The sequence below is a fragment of the Melanotaenia boesemani genome, chromosome 9 (genome assembly GCF_017639745.1).
Source record: "Melanotaenia boesemani isolate fMelBoe1 chromosome 9, fMelBoe1.pri, whole genome shotgun sequence".
In the NCBI taxonomy this organism is placed as follows: Eukaryota; Metazoa; Chordata; class Actinopteri; order Atheriniformes; family Melanotaeniidae; genus Melanotaenia; species Melanotaenia boesemani.
Genome location: NC_055690.1, coordinates 33125442 through 33145237, shown reverse-complemented (window position 1 = coordinate 33145237; position 19796 = coordinate 33125442). Strand labels below are relative to the sequence as shown.

Sequence of the window (19796 nt, the reverse complement as noted above, 5' to 3'; positions counted from 1 at the left end):
TTAAATCAATAAATGAATAGAAATAAATAATAAATTATTCATTTATTAATTTTATTGTCTGAATAATATGTTAATAAATACATTGTATATAATAGCATTTACTTTGAAGATCATTTCTTTTTTGTAACCACTAGAGGGCAATACAAACTATACGTGTCAAACTAAGGTTACATTAGTCAGGCTCTATGAACCTAACGTTAAAGTGTAAAGTGTTTTGAGAAAGAATTTTATGTGTATAAGCCTGATTTTAGGTCAACACAAGGGCAACACAGAAAGAAAGAAAGAAAGAAAGAAAGAAAGAAAGAAAGAAAGAAAGAAAGAAAGAAAGAAAGAAAGAAAGAAAGAAAGAAAGAAAGTCATTTTATATAGGCTAAATCTCTATCAAATTATAAAACTAGATACAATTCCATACATTAATAAAACTACAATTTCCATGTTTCCCCCAGCATGTTACGTCACCGGAAGTTTGTGTTTTAGTATAAAAGCATTTCCGCATCGTTTTAGGGTCCTTTCCTGTCTACGGCCTTTTGGAAGATGGCGGTGCAAATCTCCAAGAAGCGGAAGGTTAGCTGTGTTTTATCATATTTTACTCACACAGACAGTGGGCTTCTGTGAAAATGTGGCCATGTTGGTTAGGATTGAAGCGTTTTATGCTCGTCCTGGTGTCCGCTGGGTCTGTCCGCCTCCGGACCAGAGAGGATTAATCCAGATGCTGGCGGTGCTGCATCCTCCTCATTTGGCTAGCTAACATGGCTCTGCTCACCGGGGCCGGGAAGGCTGTGAACCGACACGAGCCTCGAACTCACATTAACTTGTCAGGCATTGAATGTGATCAAGGCAATTTACTATCTTGAAAAACTTAGATTTGTTAGCTTGTTTACATTATAAAAACGGCGCATCTTCTAATGTAAACGAGCCTTTAGCTACATGGTCAAATACATATACGAATTAATGTAAATTATACCAAAAATGTTACAACCATTCTCTCCAATTACATATTATGTATTAACTGACACAATGTGTAGATAACGTTTGATTAAAGATGTAAGAGTGATCTGTCTATGTTTAGCTTACTTCAGTGAGGATCCTTGACATGTTGGGTCAGATTACTGTATAATTGCATCAATAACAAAGTGTTGGTGCTTGAATCTGGATCTCTAGAAATGCTGATATCGCTTTTATGTGATATAAAATGTTACTTTACTGGTAACCTTTCAGCTGTCAGGATGGTATCTTTAAATTTAGGTGTTTGACCACCCTGACTAAAATGTGTCTAACTTTATTCTTTAGCATAGATGTCTTACACAGATTAAATTGTAAGGCGATGTATTCATTTAAAGCAAATTTTTAAAAAATACTTTTTCATGTGTGTGGAGTTGTATTTGTGGAAAACTTAATCTTGTTTTCTGTCTATAGTTTGTCGCAGACGGTATCTTCAAGGCCGAGCTGAACGAGTTTCTGACTCGTGAGCTGGCCGAGGATGGCTACTCCGGTGTGGAGGTGCGTGTGACTCCAACCAGGACTGAGATCATCATCCTGGCCACAAGGTGCGTAGAGAAGATTCACTGAAAAGGTGGAAGTAGGGCTGCCATGTTTAGAGAATTCATAAACAAAAACATTTGGGTTTGGCGTGCTAAGTGTCCCACATATGTTCACTAATACTTCCATCAGAAGAGAAGATAGGATGGGCATGATGGCCAGGGAGAATTGCTTCATTATAAACCTGCAGAAGGCCTTTGGAACAGACTATCTGGACTTCAGGAGTCCAGTGAATGGCAGGCCTGCATTATGAACCACATTTCAAGGTGGTTTGACTCAAGAGGCTGCTTTGCAGTGGTGGCCATATTTGCTTGCAGAGACCTGTTAGAGTGGGCACATGAGAGGTCCAGGTGGTGGGTGGGTGGATGCCATGGGGGTGTCCAGGTTAAAGCACTGAGTAGAGTGACTAATGCAGATTCAGATGCCTGTGATTTAACCAGGGTCCAGAAAGCAGGCTGTGCCATGTGACGTCCAATGTCAACACTTTATTCTTATTTAACGTTCAGTACATGTTGATTAAATAATGGGAAAAAAGAGTGAACATTAATTGCAGTGGTTGCATGGACTTGATTTGAATTGTACAGAAAGCCTTTGTTTGTTCTAAATAACAGAAATCTAAATGCATCACACCCTTCAAATCCTTGCTAAGTGGACCTGTTGTGTGTTTGGTTAAGTCATTCACATAAGAGGCATGATTGAAACATCGAGTAAGAATGAATGCTGTGAACAATAGCTGCAGTTTTGCCCTAAATGTTTTATATCTTAATTTTTAGGACCCAGAATGTTCTGGGAGAGAAGGGCCGTCGGATCAGAGAGCTGACCGCTGTGGTCCAGAAGAGGTTTGGCTTCCCTGAGGGCAGCGTGGAGGTAAAGCAACTGAAAAAGGGACCATGCAAATAATGTTTTTTTTTTAAAAGTACAGTAGCTGTGATAAACTAACATGTTAGTATGTAAGAAATCGGTTCATGACAAGCCAGATTTTCCTTTGAGTACTATTAAAAACAAAGAGGTAAATTCCCCCAAAAATTCATGCAGAACAGCAAAAGTATGTCATTCCTGTAGAGCAGGGGTTTCTTCACTCCAGTCCTCGCTAGCTATGGTCCTGCAGGTTTTACATTCAGCCCTGCTGCAACAAACCTGACTCGTATCAGTGGGTCATTAACTGGTTTGTGCAGAGCGTTTAGTTTGAGTGAGGTCTGTAGTCTTGGGGAAACATGTAAAACCTGCTGAAACATAGCTCACGAGGACCAGTTGGAGATCCGTGCTGTAGAATCATTCTGGTTTGAACTTGTTCAATTTCTTTGGGTTCAGACAAACTGAACGACTGCTGTTGATATTTTGAAGGTTTCTGTTTTTGTCCATCTGAGGTACACACGTGTTTTTTTTTTGTTTGGTTTTTTAACAATTTGTTTATTGAAGTTTTCAAAAAAAGTAAAATATTTCAGAGTGAATACAAGTAATAGTATGCAGTATGTACCCTCCCTGTGAAGAGGGGAGCCCGAAGGAGAGTTTCAATTGCTCAAAGGATCTCAGATTATTGTGCTCATATAAATGACCAAAAGTACATTTACCTCTATTATACCAGACTTTAGTAATGCCATCTGTCAGTACCCCAGGTAGAACCGGATTATGATGAAGTGGAGCTGTACAGTGTACGAATATAATGGAACTTTGCTCTAATTTCATCCCAGATCTTTGATGTAAATTTTGTCATTAGATTTAAAGTTAAGTTATTTTTCTTATGATAGGAGTGAATAAATGGAATACTAGATAACACTTCTGCTGTATGGGATTGTTCAATCTGTTTCCAGGCTGGAGGGTGCTTTAGACCTTTAATCCATACCCAGACAGCTCTGGGCTGAGCAGCTAAATAGTATAACTGGAAATCAGGCAAGCTCAACCCTCCCCGCTCAGTGGGCCGACAGGGTGTTGAGCTTGACTCTGGGAGTTTTACCATTCCACAGAAATCTATCAGTTTGTCCAGAGTTTTAAAGGAAATTTTTGGAATTGGTGTTGGCAGTGCTTGAAACTGGTACAGAAATTTGGGTAAAAAAATTCATTTTGATCTGGTTGGGTATTAGGAGGTACACACGTTTTTAATGCCTTGCTCAGCGAGTCATCACCAAACTTCACATTTAATGACAGTGAAGTCTCTCTCCTCTAAAAACACATGATGGATGTTGGTGTGAAAACTTGAGACACTAGGCTGTCAGGACCCCCTTCGATGATGAGACGATGACGAGACAGAACAGGGCTCAATCTGGTTCTGCAGGTTTCTGGTTCAGGTCCACGTTCTGTGGTTCTGCTCCGGTTCCTCGGATCAGAAAGTCCTTTCTACATGAAGACACAGAGGCATTTGTCTGAGAAGGGTAGATTCACTACGAGTAGATTTTACTTTTATTTTTCTCTTTTTCTCCAAAAGCTGAGCCTAAAAGATCATCAGCTATGATTTCAGGAGATAACCGGATGTGTGTGTTGTCCAGAAGTTGGCACACTTACTCTAATTTTACCAAATACATACTTTGCTCCACCAAAGGTTCCTGCTACTGTTTTGGCTCTTCATGTGTAGGTTCTCATTGGCAGCATGAAGCATGTTTGACTTGTGTTTCTCTCTTTTAGCTGTATGCTGAGAAAGTTGCCACTCGCGGTCTGTGTGCCATCGCTCAGGCTGAGTCTCTGCGCTACAAGCTGCTGGGAGGCCTGGCTGTAAGAAGGTGAGCACCTGCACGACTCATGACCTCACAAACAAATAATTGTAACTCAGAAGAGGAGATAAGGGGAGTAAAATGCACAGGGCAGACGAGCAGAGTAGGGGTGGAGTTAACAGGGTTTATGGTCAAAGACAAACTGTTTCCAGCTGAAACTGTCTTGTCAGAAGGTCCTTGTTTACTTTCAGGGTGAAGTGTTGGTTCAGTGTCTGTTGTCCCTTCAGTGATGAGACGATGACGAGTCGGAACTGGTCTCCGTCTGGTTCTGATGGTTCCTGGCTCAGAGTCACGTTCTGTGGTTCTGCTCCAGCTCATCAGAGCAGCGAGTCCTTTTCGCGTGAAGACATCGAGGCATTTGTCTGAGAAGGATTAAAACAGCACAGCTAGATGTTAAAAAATAGAAACATCAAATGAAGCTTATTCTTAAATGGGCTTAATTGGACACAAGGAAACATTATTTCTGTGGTTTATTCACCCCGTCCCTTCTTTCAGGGCATGCTACGGTGTTCTGAGGTTCATCATGGAGAGCGGCGCCAAGGGCTGCGAGGTCGTGGTGTCCGGCAAGCTGAGGGGCCAGAGAGCCAAGTCCATGAAGTTTGTGGACGGCCTGATGATCCACAGCGGTGACCCCGTCAACTACTACGTCGACACAGCCGTGCGCCACGTCTTGCTGAGGCAGGGTGAGTTCAGCTCGAAGCCGCATCGGTGTGTCAACAAACGGACACATGATCTTATTAGGGTTGATGTTTACCTACTCACCTGTTGTCAGGTGTGCTGGGCATCAAGGTGAAGATCATGCTGCCCTGGGACCCCAGCGGTAAGATTGGCCCCAAGAAGCCCCTGCCCGACCACGTCAGCATTGTGGAGCCAAAGGAGGAGAACCTGCCCACCACACCCATATCTGAGCAGAAGGGAGCCAAGCCAGAGGTGCCCGTCATGCCCCAGGGAGCACCTGTACCCACCGCATAAGAGGGTAAGACACCGTCATCCAGAGTGTGCTGCAGCTCCTACTGAAAGCTAAACGTTGCAGCAGGAAGAAACGTTGCTGCTGCAGCCGTGATGTGGCCTAACGTCACCACACTGGCTGCTGAAGCTTAGATAAGCGAGGGGAGTTTCTGTGCCTTCAGTGATGAGACGATGACGAGTCGGAACTGGTCTCCGTCTGGTTCTGATGGTTCCCGGTTCAGAGTCACGTTCTGTGGTTCTGCTCCGGCTCATCAGAGCAGCGAGTCCTTTTCGCTTGAAGACATCGAGGCATTTGTCTGAGAAGGAGTGAGGCGTTTAAATGTGCTGAAAACGCTGTTAAAACCTGCTCTGCTCAGGACTGAGTGTATTTGATCTTTTTGTTTATATTGTGAGATCATCAAGTTCTGGTTTTAACTGAGTTTTTTCTGTTCATTTTGTAGGTTTTCACCCTTCCTGGATGGAATGAAGACCTTGTGATTTTGTGTACAAAATAAAATATGGAAAATACACTCGATGTGTGTGTTGTGGTCTCTGTTGCACACAAACTGTTTACATCACTTTACAGATACACAAATAATGCAACAAAACCGAATTTTGACAAAAAAAAAATCTCATCTCTGTTCTAGTTAAGTGTCAGTTTCATTCATTTCCAGGCCAAAGGAGCTGATTTTTAACCCACGCTCTATCAGCTAGAAGCACTCAGTTCAGACCTCGGCCAAGCCGCAGCCTAAGAAAAGACCCACAGCCCATCCAGTTACCCACCCCATAACTACCCTGTTAAGCTAATATCACACAGCTAATATCAGGATAGCCCACGTCTTATTTAGAATCACTGACCCTGGAAACAGCATTGCACACCAAGATGAAGAAAATGGATTTTACAGTCGTGAAGTTATTGAAGAAACTCATTTTCTGTAATGGTGTGAAAATTTGGGTTAACTGTGTATTTTATATCCGCCATGTTAAATTTGTGCTTTTTTTTAAAACCAGTGATTCTGGGCATTATCTGTTTGAAGCTAGAATGGCCAAATGATCTCCCATTAGTAAAGAACCCTTTAAAAAGTCCCGGATCCAGATGGTGATCTCTACCAGCCCAAAATGTAATCACTTGTTCCTTTTTTCATTTCTGACATTTATTAAAAAAACAAACCAACGCTGCTGAAAACAAGCCAGAGATAAATGTACCTCCATCGACCTAAAAGACCCAGATGAAAACATTTTTCAGAATGGATGTCATTTGTCTGAGTTCACTTTGATAGTTTATTTTAAGAAAATATTCAAGTTTCTTTTTTTTTTTTAGTATATATAAGAGCCATTTATGGGGTATTACATTAAAATTATGTTGGGTGTAGGAGCAGCATGGACTGGAGTGAGCTTATGTTTGTTTGTTTTCTTACCAGCACAAGAGAAGCAGCTGCAGGGAAAATGTTTGATTTTGTTTGCTTTCTTGCATTGGATTAATAAACCATCTAAACTTATGGATTTCTTTCGGACAACGGGCTTTCTTTTGCATGCACGTCCAGTCCATGGAGAAGAACTTGTCCGTGGTGCATCTGTGCCTCTTTTGGAAAAAGTGTTTTATTGAAGATAAAAGTGGAGATGAAACCTTAATCTCTCCTGGTTCAGGCGTGACAACCAGGACATATAAATCTTGTAAGATGTAATAAATTTGCAAATTAAGCACTGAAAATATTTTTGTTAACTCAGATCTAAGACAGAGTTACTGTAATGTCTCACTCTGATTTATTTCATGATGGCAGACAAATAGAAGACCGGAGCAGAGAAAGTATGCAGGAAAAGACTTTATTAGAAAAGTTTATTAGTTGATGACAGAAATAAACTGTCTTTACAACAGTTTTTAGACATGATTTTACGTACTTAACTCAGTTTTTTTTTATTATTATTAGTATTTTAAGAACAGCATGGTTGTAGCATAAATCCTTGAAGTTATTAATCACCCTCGGTTGAGAACCAGACTCATGTTTAGATAGCCGAGAAAGCTCATGAAACAACAGGCTAATAATTTTTAAAAGATAGTCATTAGTGACTCATGTCATCTTGAAAGCAGCAGGTCCGGGTTAGGCCACGCCCCCTGGCTCATACCTGTCCAGCTGAGTTAGGAAAAAAAAAAGATCAAAATTGAACTCTTCCTCCAACCTGGATTCACAGTGAAGTCAAGATGAGCCTGCCGGACTTCAAATCCACTGAGAAACACGCTTCATCTGGACTCGCAGTAAGAAAACAGCTTCATTCTTATTGTTTGTGGTTTTAACAGAGTAGCGCGAGCTGGAGGAAAGTTTCACCTGCCGAGCGGCAGAACAGGTGGATCAGACATCCCCGAGGACAAGAAAGTTTTCTGTTTACACGAACAAAGGGCGTTTGTGAAGAGCGAGCAGTTCCGCGCGCAGCGTCTCTACGTTTGGAGACTTTAAGATGTTAAAAAAGGGTTGAGAAAAAGAAAGTTTGTTTCTCAGAAAGATAAAATCAAACTTTGGGGAGGGAGGGGCCAGAAGGGTGGCCACCCCCAGAATTTGACTATTAGAAGTATATCAACTTCTATAAATATTCATTGTGAAATGACTTCTACCTGCCCGTGAACGCAGCATGTAATGTACGTTTCTGATGTTCTCCATCAACACGTTCATGATCTAAATGCAGCAAACTGGATGTAGAAGTCATTTAACCAGCAGAAATGAGAACTGGGGAAAGACAAACTGGCCAAAAATGCTGAAAAAACATAGATAAAAGTTGTGATCGGACTCCAAGAAAATTTTTTCACAGAACAGTGATTAAAAAGTCAAATACACACATAAACAACAGTTGATGGACAAAAATAAGTGTTTGCTTTTACAAAATTTGCTGAACTCCTTCACATTAGATGACCAATTAAGTTGTAAAAATCAGGTAATTATTTCTTAAAATGTAGATTCCCCCTTTATTTAATATAATTTTTAAGGTCTTCTTTACTCGCCACCTTTTCCCCATCCTGTGCCCCTTCTTTGCCCTCCACCCATTCCTGACCCAGGAAGTTTAGTCTCGAGAAAACAGCTGAAACCAAAACGTTTTTTTTAGCTGTTTAAAGAGCATTAAACCTCTTTGTCAACTAATTTTCATATGAAAGCAGATCATTTAGCTTTCAGAACTGATGACCTGCAGTTTCTTTACATAATCAAGTTCTACACCTGAAAAATAGAAATTTTAATAAAATATTAAATATTTTCATTTAAAATTATTCCAACTACATTTTTATTGAAAAAGAAAGGTTATTCTATTAGCTTGTCTTTTTAACATGCAAGTCAAGTATTTAGGATCCCTGTTCTGCTTTTGATGCCTCATGATTTTTATTAATTTAGAATGCATTAAAGTGGCTTTTTGAGGATCAAATCAACTTTAAACCAAAGCTGGAATGCATTTAAAGTAAAAATCCATACATTAAATCAGATAAATGTACTTAAAGTATCTCAGAAGATGATGTTAAGTATGTAAGCAGCTTCTTAAGATGAGAAAATCTCAGACAGATAAATTGAAATAAAAAAGCACCAGATTATTGTTCAGAATATAAAAACTGCCGATTGGCCAGTTTATGAGCTTCAGTTATTCAGTTTTCATTATTATTCAGCTCCTATTAAGAAACTATGAATGAACCACACATTAAAATATGTAATATTTATTATACATCTGATTTTAATATGGCTGAAAGCTACTTTAAGATCTCAGCTTTAACACACTGATAAACTGGAGAGGAATGTTGTTTTTATTAGCCTGAGCTAAAGTGTGTGCAGGTGACTCATCCTTCCTGTAGTTATTGACCTCACAGCAGCCTCTATGCTGAGTCTCATTTCAGCCTGAAAGCGTTTCATTTACAGTAAAATGTGTTTTCAGCTTTTCCTCCTTTGTAGAAAAAATCAATTCTGCACAAGCTTCCACAGCTGGAGGGATTCAGTGTTTTTCAGTAATTTAACCAGGAAGGTCTAATTATTAATGCCATATTTAATGTATTTTTAGCTAAACAAACATTTTAAACAGCTCTCTTTTGTAACATCTCCTCAGCACTCTCCGGTTGTTCAGTTAAATGTCGGGGGTCACCTGTTCAGCACCACTCTGATCACACTCAGAAAACACCCTGAATCCACGCTGGCGGACATGTTCAGTGGACATCCCAAACTCCGTCCCGACGCACAGGGGCGTTACTTCATCGACCGCAACGGTTCCCACTTCGGAGCTATTCTGGAGTTCCTGAGGTCCGAGCAGCTGCCCACGGAGAACATCCAGGAGGTCTCTGACTCCTCATCCTCACGGGACCATCACCTCAGAATCAGGCGAGTGGTTGTCCAGATGCTGAATCTCTGTCATCTTCTGCGTGCAGGTTCACAAAGAGGCGGTTCATTACAACATCAAAGCGCTGATGAAACGTCTGGAGGAGACTCCTCAGCTGTTTGGAGAGCTGGTGGGGAGGCAGCAGTTCCTCTCCAGAGTCCCACACTACCAAGAAAACATCGAGGTGAGCTTCTCTCGCTCTGTAATCCACGACTTTGTCCCACAACATCTGGATTTATATCACCCATATCCTTTTCCAACCGCCTGTAGAATAACTTTTCAGCCCAGTACCTCCTAAACTGGGGTGGCAATTCAGGGGCCATATTCAGCCCAATTTCATCTCCAGTTGACCAGAACAGTAAAATAAAAGCATAAAAACCTGTAAATAATGAAAACTCCTCATTTCTTCCTTTGTTTTAATGCAAATGAGTACAAATATATTATCAAGGTAAATTTAGTGAAAACATGTTCTAGAAAACATCATGAACAGCCTGAAATTTCTGGACAAAATAAGTGCAGTTTCAGCAATATTTATATTTAGTTTCAGTTACACATTTAATATATATATGTATGTATATATGTGTGTGTGTGTGTGTGTGTGTGTATGTAAATTTATAAATGTATCAAATTTTGTACATTTTTATTCCAAATTATTACATTGTTCAATTTAGTATTTTTTAAAATAAGTGTCATTAACTTCATATAATAAACATATTTTATTATATTTATATAATATTCCTATTTTGTATATTTATCCATTTCAATTTTTTACTCATTTGTTTTATATTTAGTTTACTTAACATATTTACTAATTTACACATTCATTACAATTTACAGATTTTTTTTTACAGATTACAAATTTACAGATAAAAGTTCTTAAAGCATTTATTCTCAGGTATGTGGAAGTGAAAAATCCAGTATTTCACATTATTCTAGAAGTTATTTTAAATGTACATACATGTAGAACTGACTCAAGCTAAAGGCAGAAAATATTAAAGATATTAAAGTTACCCCCTTGTTTTTATTTTTTCATGTTCCCCCATGAGAGAAACATTCTTTCATGTCAGTTTATTTTCATCTGATATATATTTTTTATTTATATATAAACAGATACTTAATTTACACCTGACCTCATCTTGTGGGGAAAAAGCAGGGATGGGCTTCTTTGGTCCTCAAGGGCCTTCGTCCTGCAGGTTTTAGATGCTTCCCTGTTTTATTACACCTGACTCAAATTGTTGGATCTATTTACTTTAAATCAGGTGTGTTGGTGTAGAGAAACATCTAAAACCTGCAGGACAGTGCCAGGAAGGAATGCCAACAAGAAGTCAGGTTTCCTTGATGGGACATAAACTGGTTTAAATTTTAATCTCCTTCAGGTGCTGATTCGAATTGCCCGAGCCGAGGCCATCGCCACACGCCACTCGACCATCCTCATCTGCGTGCTGCGGACAGAGGAGGATTTGGGTTTCTATGACAACGCCATAAACAGTCTGGAGGCTGATAAGGACTCTGTGGTGACGTTCGGGCCGTGGAAGGCTGTTCCGTCTGTTAAAGACCTGCTGGACTGTGTGAAGATGGACATCGAGAGTCGAGGCTACAGCGTTAGCATCGAGCCTCATGTCCCGGAGAGAAGCTTCCTGTCCAGGAGCTACGACTTCTTCTACAAAGTCACTTTCACCTGGTGGTGATGACGTGACTGCCTCAGGTTCTGTAGTTAAAGATAAACGGACTGCACTTTAAGTCGCTGCATAACTTAAAAACAAAAAAAAATGTATCTTTGGATTCATGAACTATGTAACATTAAACTGAAATAAGTACCCAGAATTTAAAATAACCTTGTTTGTGTTTTTACAAGTCCAATCCAAACCAGCAGAAAAGTGCTTTGTGAAAAGTTTCCTGTTCAGGAATCTTCTTGGCATCGTCTTTACAGTTATTCTGTCCCAAAAATGTCTGTTAGATTTTAGTGGCTTCACACAGTGGTTAATACACTGTGTTCTGTGACGTGAAGAACTTCACAGCTTTCAGGGGAAATTTAGTAGCTGAGGACGACTGCATCACGCACACACAACATTGGGCAATTTGTGACCCACTTGAGGAGAAATGAAAAGGTTGTATGGTACAAAGCTGAGCAAGCATCCTGGCCGAAAGTAGAGCGGCTCCCCCGGAGTTCACCACAGACCCGGGTGGAGTCTCTTCAGAATGGCCAAACCACATCCTGCATGATCAGAGTGTGAAAAAAACAAAAGTGGGTACATGAAGGGGACACAAGCTTTCCGTCAGCAGATCACTGAAATCTGTGCTTCTTCTCATCGGCAGCTTGAAGCATCCTGCTGCTGCATCTGAGGTGGAAGCCTCCTGCCTTCTCTGCCTGTGAAATCGTCCTGAATTTGAAGTTGGCTGGGCATTTTAATGAGATGGACTTCAGGTGTTGTTTCCTGAAGTTCAGCTGTCACTGAGAAAATGACTTGTACCTCCTCATGTCCTTTGGGCTTCATTTCCTCCGAAGCTCATGTTGCTGATGCAGATCAACATCACCTAGATTTTAAATTTTGGCCTATTTTTTAACAACATATTTTAGATAAAAACACTTACACTTTGTATTTGAGACGATGTGACAGTTGTGGATTTATCAGGCTGACGTATCATTCAGGCTAATTTACATTTTGAAAAGCTGAGCAGGTGCTGTGGATCCTGAACATCTAAATGATTTATTTGTCTTAAACATACACTCACTATCATTTTATCAGATACACCTTCTAGTATCAGGTTGGCCCCCTTTTTCTTCAGAACTGCCTTCATTCTTGGTGTGATAGATGGAAGCAGGTGGTGGAAACCTTCCTCAGAGGTTTTCTCCATATTAACATGACAGCATCACACAGTTGCTGCAGGTTTGTCGGCTGCGTCCATGATGAGAATCTCCCGTTCCATCACATCACAAAGCTGCTCTACTGGACTGAGATCTGGTGGCGGTGGAGGCCGTTGGTGTTCTAGAAAGCAGGTGGAGATGACTCAGGTAGGCTGTGCTGGTTAAACCAGGTCACACTGGTACTAAGAGGTGGTGAGTGGATTTATGTTATAAAGTTCATGTCAACACTGGGTATTTTCTTTTTTAGTCATTCTGTTGTAGATTTGCTACTCTGTATGGAATCAGATTATTTTTAGTACATATTACATGTAATACTGAAAAGAAATCAGTTTTTTAATGACTATATATTTATACTGTAACTATCTCAGACTGTAATTAGATGGGTGCATGGTTTTTATTCTCCCCTGCAGATGTATTTCCCAGCATGCTTTGCACAAGCTCTGAACTGTATGAGATGTTTTTCCTCCATCAATATATACAGCAAGATATATTTCAAATATCAACATATAACCACCACCATGTCAGCATGCAGATGATTTCATTTGTCTGTGTTCAGTCACCAGCATAACTCCACAGTTCTTGGTGTCTTATGGGTCATCGTTGCTCTTCTTGAAGGAAACTATCAGACTTTTCTTGATGTGTAAATTCTAATCGTCAGCAGAGCTGTTCACTAAAATGTCAAGTCAAAGCAAGTTTCCATCTCCGGTTTCAAAACAGTGCTGATGTGGACACACAATACAGTGTTTTCACCACAATGTGTCACAGTTAGGTTTCCTCGTAGAGAAAAAAAAAAAAAGTTACAAAAGCTGCACACGCTCGCATTTCACACCTTGGATCACATTATGTGAAGAGTTACACACTATGTGGCCATAATAAAGATCACAAGTAGGATGTTTTGTTTTCACCTCATTAAATACATTTTCTCAGAATCCTCTGAAGGTTCTCTACAAGAAAGAAACTTTCCCAGAACGCGAATGCAAACAAATATTTTACGTAAAAGCAAATCGTAACAGCAGCAGAAAAATCTGAGTGGTTTCCAAGAGACTTTTTATTTGTTAGTATACTTTAATGCCATATCATATTTGATAGCTATGTTTCTGAGACTTATTTGCACCAATTTATGGTAAAACCTTGGCTCAACTTGGCTCAACTTGGCCTATTGTACACTATCCGATGCTTAACTTCTACCCCTGGTAGAAACAATAAAGATCCAATAATGCACTACAAAAATTATGAAATATCACATGGTAATAAACAGTAAATAAAACAAACATTGTTTCTGTCAATTATTTATTTACATTTTGTTAAAGGCAGGAATAAAAACCTCAGATTAAAAAGAATTAGACCTTTCTCCCCTTTCTTCTTGGGCCGGGCTTTAAATGGTACAACATGAAAAAATTAACTTGGAAAAGTCCAAATAATTAAAAAGCAGTTTTATGCTGAAAAGCAATCTTTTCTCTGCAGTACAGAAAGATCATGCTGCATCAGAAGCTCTTCAGATGAAAAATACTGGAAAATATCTGTTCATATTCTGCTTTACATTACAGGTTGCAGCTTCTACATACCAAAGCAGAAGCACAACTTTCCAGTTGACCTCTTCTAATTTCATTTACAGTCCTAAATTATTTAGGTTGAGACATTGAGCTGATATGAGTTTTGTTGCACCACCAATAAGAACCACATCATTTGTAAATGAATGATCAACACTGTGGGAAACTTTGAACGCCTTTTAAAAATGAAAATATTTCATGCATGCGTTCCTCCCAGCAGTGAAGCTGAGCGACCTGAGGATAAAACACAGGAAATGAAGGCTGCCTTTTAGCGAGCGTGGCTGCAGCGAAGTGGTTAGACACGCAGAAACATGATGGGCATAGAAAAGCTGATGAAACTGCTGCTGCTCACCAATCTGCTCCCAACAGGTATGCTTTCATTTCTGCACAAAAGTTTGTTTTATTGAGTTTTGGGTGAGTTCTGGGCTGTGGGGTCAGATGTTTTCTGTGGTTTTAGATAAATAAAAGTATTAATGCAACACTGTACAATAGAGATAGGTTTTAGGTATCCAGCAATAACATAGATCCTTTTCTTGAAAGTATTAGTGTATAATTAGGAAGATGTATTCAAAGTTTAAACAGTAATGTGTCCCATACTCTAACACTATTAGACAGTACATCATTAAATTATGGAAAGCATTATGATGCTCATCCTTCAGGGTTGCAGGTTTGATCTGCAACCACACCAGTCTGCATGCTCACAAAGCTAAACCCCGCATTGTCCTTCGCTTTGCAAGTTGCTTTGTATAAAAACTTTTGCTAAAATGAATGAAATGTGATATATTATCATTAAAACAGTTTTTTTGGACGCAGTCAGATTCCTACTTACAAGATGTGATAACCAGAACTTCACAGGAAGTATGCCAAAATAAAAGCCTTCACTGTACAATACTAATGTCAAAACAAAATTCTCGGGAACGATAACTTTGTCCTTTACATGGGGTAAAATGCACATTTTCATGTGTAATGTATCAGACGATGGAAGTGTAAAGAATGAGAAACTGGTTCCCACATTTGCACTTAAGTACAGAAGCTGAATGAACACAGTCGGCTACGTTCAACCACTCTCAACCACTAACTTGTCCTACGTTGATTTTTACCTCTGGAGGTCTCTTAGAAGTTGGTTTGGATAGAAATTCAAACCACCTCGTAAACCACTTCTTAGTTGTTTTTTCTTTTCTCTCCACAGAAGCAGCTGCTTGTACGCAGCTCTGACAGAAGTAAAAGTACATACTTGTTAATGCCACGTGCAGTTCTGTGGTTTCCATCACGCCACATCACATATAACATATAATCTGATGAGATGGTGAAGTAGATTAAATGGCCTCAAATCATATCGAGCTTGTTTATTTTTTTATCTTAATCATTGACTATTTGAGCAGTTTATGTGAGGAAATGCTCCCAACACATCCTGGGTTCCTTGGTCCCAGAGTTTAGTTTTAATCTGCAGCTTAATAAAAGACTCACAAAATCAAAGATGAGAAGATGTTTGTGAGCTGCAGGATGTTCATTAATAAAAATAATTCTGTGGGTCAGAGTTTAATTTCCATGCTTCTGGGTAAAACTTGATTTTAGTATGATTCCTTTTCAGCCTCAGGCCAGAATATTTCTCTAACTTTATGGGATCAGCATCAAAAGGGAAACTCACTTGAGTGAACTTGGTTTCTTCATTTGTTATTATATAATATTACACACTCCATGGCTGTCCAGGTTTAAGTCTTTACAAGCTCAGGTTATTATGAATATTAGAGATGTATCGTTCTTATCTGAAATCTTGCGGTACTGTCTCCAGGTGTGAGGTGCGGAAAGGATTCGGTGTTTGTGTACAGCACACTCAGAGGGGAGGCCCTCCTGCCTTGCACTGATCTGGGCGGTGCCACCGACTGCTCCACCATCGACTGGACCTTCTTCAAAGGTGGCCAGGTGCAGTACAAGGTGGAGGTGAGAGGGGGCCAGGTGTCGACGGACTCGGACAAAGCCAGCCGCATCACCGTCACATCCAACTGCTCCATAATTATCAGTGACCTCATCGTGGAAGATGCGGCCTCCTACGTCTGCAAGCGGGACGGCCATGCCATTACTAACGTGTACCTTTCCCTCCTCAACATCAGCTCGCCCTCCACCATCACTGAGCTGCGTCCCGGAGGGAAGCTGGTCCTGAGCTGCACCCTCTTCACTTACTATGACGCAGGGAGCTGCAAGTCCTACTCCTCCGGGGTGTTCAGCGTCCGCTGGCGGCAGGAGGACGGGACCGAGATGCCCAACGAGGAAAGGTTGGTTCTGAAAAACACTGGAAAATGCAATGAAGAGAAAAAAAAAAGTTTGGAAAGTAAATAAAATCTTTTGACAATTAAAAGAATTTTTAAATAAGCAGATGAAAAGTTATAATTTAATTAAACTAATTTAAGTTTTTTTTCTCCAGTTTAACAAACCTGTACAATTTTTCTTAAAGAGCAAGACAGTTATGTGTTCTTCGTATTTGTAAACAGATCAAAGCAAAGTTTACTCAAATTCTCCTTATACGGAATTCAGTTTCAGTCAATATTACGTAAACAGGTAAACAAACAAACCAAACAACAAATAAATAACCCAAACTGGTTTCAAGTAAAGATGTAGGCTTTGTCTTAAAGATACATAAATAAAAATACTACTTATTAGAAAGATAATAAAATTACAGAAGCATATTGTTCTCACTTGCAAAAATGAAAAAATATATATTTTTCTGAATTACCTAGATCATTTTTTTAAATCTCAGTTTTTCTGAATTAACCAGATTTTTTGTTTTGATTTTAATTTTTTAAAGCTCATTTTTTAAAGAGCTAATTTGCTCTGCTTGTCAGCATTATTCACAGGCTACTTCTAAATAAAAGACGCTTTTCTTTCCTCCAAGTTGTTTAGTTTAATTTATTTTGACACATCTGGAAATTCTCTTCTCTCTAAGTTATATAGATGGTATTGTTATAGTTTGTAGACTTAAACACTGCAGACTTTACGGTGGTTCAGACGGAGAGTCCGGTTGTTTCTGCTGGACGTAGCCATGTTACTCCAGGATCAGTCGGTCGCTGCATTCAGGCAACACAGTGACACAGGAAACATTCAGGAGATGCTGAAAAAAAATACTGGATCCCTGCAGAGTCCAGCTAGGATGGAAGAACAAGTCTGAGTAGACTTTACTCCAGGAATCAGCAACCCTGGTCCTTTTTTTTATCTCATTAATTAAAATAAAGCTGAGCTCTTTTTCAAGTAATGGAATACGCTTCCACATAAAATAAATATATAGATTAATGATAAAAAGTCCAGGTCTGTAAATTGTAAAACCAGCAGCAATGGTGGGCCTGAAATACACACACACACACACAGCCCCCTCCCTCCAAAAAAACAAACAAACAACAACAACAAACAAAAAAAAAAACAGAACACATAACATTAAAAAAAAAACTTTTCATAAAATAACTTTCCAGAGAATGAAAATTAATTAAAAAAAAAAAAAAAGAGAGAGAGAGAGAGAGAGAGAGAGAGAGAGAGAGAGATTACAACAGCATTTCAGAAAACAATATTTTTGACACATTTTGTCTTGTGAAACGCTGGGATGTGTTGTACTTATGTTTTATTTTATCTCTAACGTGATATTTCAAAAAGCAGAATACAAAAACATTTTAGAAACATATGGAGTCCATCTGGTGACATAAAAAATATCGTGGTCATACCTTACTGAAGCGTGGGACGTGATAACTGAACTGTGACCACAAGTTATTGGCTGAGTTTCATTATGACCATATCATTAATGTAAAATGGATCATTTCATATTATCTTGGGATGAATTTTGTGAATTTCAGACTTAGTAAAGGATGCTTAACTCAGGTGCTTGAGGTACATAGTTTTAAAAAAAAGTCAGTATGCAGGCACTGGGCATTATTTACGCAGAGCTACATGTTGCTAAGTTATGGCTACGTTTTAGTATCGCTAACCTGGTAATAATAACATCTCATTCTTATGCATTTATGTCACCAAATGGGCTCCATAGACAAACACAAAAATACACCTATTATATTATTATTATAAATACACCTAAGAAAAAAAAAACAAACAAAAAAAAGGTAATTTCAAAAAACAAAATAAAACTTAAATTAACTATCTTATAAAATATATTTTAGAAAACATAAAGCATTAGAGAAACTACATTCAAAGGATCTGATCAGATTGGGAAATAGCTTATTTTAAGAATATGAGTGTTTCCTGTTAAAATGTCTCTAAAATGATTTTCTAAACCCAGTTACAGTTTTCTCAAGGACCCTGCTCTGAATTATATAATTACAGCAAATTATAGGACAAATATTATCTCCTTTTTAATGTAAAACGAGATGTTCTGTTTTCTTTTTGATGTTTTTATGTTAAATTAATGCTTTGGTTTGTAATGTTGTTGTGTTTTCTCTTTGTTCTGTTTAAAGTTTAACTATTTCCAGTGTTTCCAGGTTAATTCACACTTGTGTCTGTAGTCAGTATTTGGTGCTGCAGGTTGCTGTTTGTTCTGCTACCGTAGGCTAAGGATTCATTACGTAAAGGTCATGTCAGCCAGTGTAACCTGTAAATAATGCATTATCAATTTCCAGGCAACAGGGGCATTTTATAACACTGAGGAATAATCAATAAGTGATCAAATTAAAGACCACAGTTTCTCCATGCAGGTACAGTCTGATTCAAAACACTCCCTGCAACATCACTCTGGTCACACACCTGCGGATGGAGGACAACAACAGGAGGTGGACTTGTCAGGTCAACACCACAGAAAGCAGCAAGGCAGCATTTCTGGACTTCACTTCTTCCTTTTTGTTCCAAAACTCTCCCACCGCCCAGACTCTGAACAGTCCTGCAGTCAGTCAGGACTCTTCTGCTCAGCTGCCCATCAGCCGCATCGTGCTGTGCGTGGCTTTGCCGCTCATGGTGAGCATCGTGGGATTCTACACGTGGAAAGTAGACCATAAGAGGGCCAAGGTGTCAGCCGCTACCTTCGAGCTTTAAGAAATCACTGACTCACCACCCCTTAACTGTTGTGTCTGTTTCCTTTTTTTAAATATGAAAACTTAAAATGAAATTTGGGTTATGGATGAAATCTAACCATGATGAATAAAAACTCCTTCAAGTCCTTTTCTTCTCTGAACTGTAATTGAATTTGGGAGGTTGATTAGAGGACAATGTGAGTTTAAAAGGATCATCTTACAAACAACTTACTGCCATTTGAAGCAGAAAGGATTGAAGATTGTGGGTAGCAGTGGCCCATGTTTTTAAGACATGCTTACTACTGTGCAATATATTTAAAAAGTTTTTATTTTCCACAATATTTGACCATCCAGTGTCATCCTAATTCCCATCTGTGAGCCTGAGCAACTCATCTTTTCTTCCTTTATCATCACATAATCAGAGAGCAAGACTTGTAAAGTAATAGCATCTTAATTTAAACATTCAGTTTATTTAAACCAATGTTAAAGACCCACCTGCTCTCTGCTGCATTTAAATAGTTTTTATTTAAAATTCAAAATCTGCACTGTTTCTTTTAAACTTGATCATGTTTTAATACTGTTTTCTATCTAATGTTCTTTCTTTTTCCTTTCTATTTTGTTTTTGATTTAAAATTACACTGGAACTTTTATTTCTTGCATTTTGTCTTATTTTATCCTAGCTTTTTGTCTTTATTTTATTTCTTTTTAAAGTTTCATGATTCTTCTGCACCCCACTGTAATGTTTATAATGTTTTATGTAAAGCACCTATGTAAGGAAAATCATATGGATTATTATTATGTTAATTATATTGTATTGTGATTTTATAAATGATTCGCCATTATACTATGAACC

The 19796-nt window shown here is 38.9% G+C and overlaps 3 protein-coding genes and 3 non-coding genes across 6 annotated transcripts; all 6 read left to right on the top strand.

The window, feature by feature from the left end:
- Window positions 1–477: 477 nt before the first annotated feature.
- rps3 (ribosomal protein S3) lies at window positions 478–5722 on the top strand. Its single transcript, XM_041994707.1, has 7 exons — window positions 478–564; window positions 1417–1547; window positions 2313–2406; window positions 4159–4253; window positions 4740–4927; window positions 5017–5220; window positions 5654–5722. Exons 1-6 carry the CDS (start codon window positions 535–537, stop codon window positions 5214–5216), a joined length of 738 nt encoding a protein of 245 aa, XP_041850641.1. The 5' UTR covers window positions 478–534; the 3' UTR covers window positions 5217–5220; window positions 5654–5722.
- Window positions 3759–3908, top strand: LOC121646742. The gene has a single exon (XR_006011686.1). It is a non-coding gene; the product is annotated as a small nucleolar RNA SNORD15 (small nucleolar RNA).
- Window positions 4466–4615, top strand: LOC121646741. Its single transcript, XR_006011685.1, has one exon. It is a non-coding gene; the product is annotated as a small nucleolar RNA SNORD15 (small nucleolar RNA).
- LOC121646740 lies at window positions 5369–5518 on the top strand. The gene has a single exon (XR_006011684.1). It is a non-coding gene; the product is annotated as a small nucleolar RNA SNORD15 (small nucleolar RNA).
- A 1549-nt stretch (window positions 5723–7271) lies between the features above and the next one.
- Window positions 7272–11348, top strand: kctd14 (potassium channel tetramerization domain containing 14). The gene is made up of 4 exons (XM_041995116.1): window positions 7272–7446; window positions 9264–9488; window positions 9580–9714; window positions 10907–11348. Exons 1-4 carry the CDS (start codon window positions 7393–7395, stop codon window positions 11216–11218), a joined length of 726 nt encoding a protein of 241 aa, XP_041851050.1. The 5' UTR covers window positions 7272–7392; the 3' UTR covers window positions 11219–11348.
- Window positions 11349–12893: 1545 nt separating this feature from the next.
- LOC121646141 lies at window positions 12894–19518 on the top strand. The gene is made up of 3 exons (XM_041995012.1): window positions 12894–14315; window positions 15739–16219; window positions 18632–19518. The coding sequence occupies exons 1-3, from the start codon at window positions 14258–14260 to the stop codon at window positions 18963–18965; spliced, it is 873 nt and encodes a 290-aa protein (XP_041850946.1). The 5' UTR covers window positions 12894–14257; the 3' UTR covers window positions 18966–19518.
- The last annotated feature ends 278 nt before the right edge of the window (window positions 19519–19796 follow it).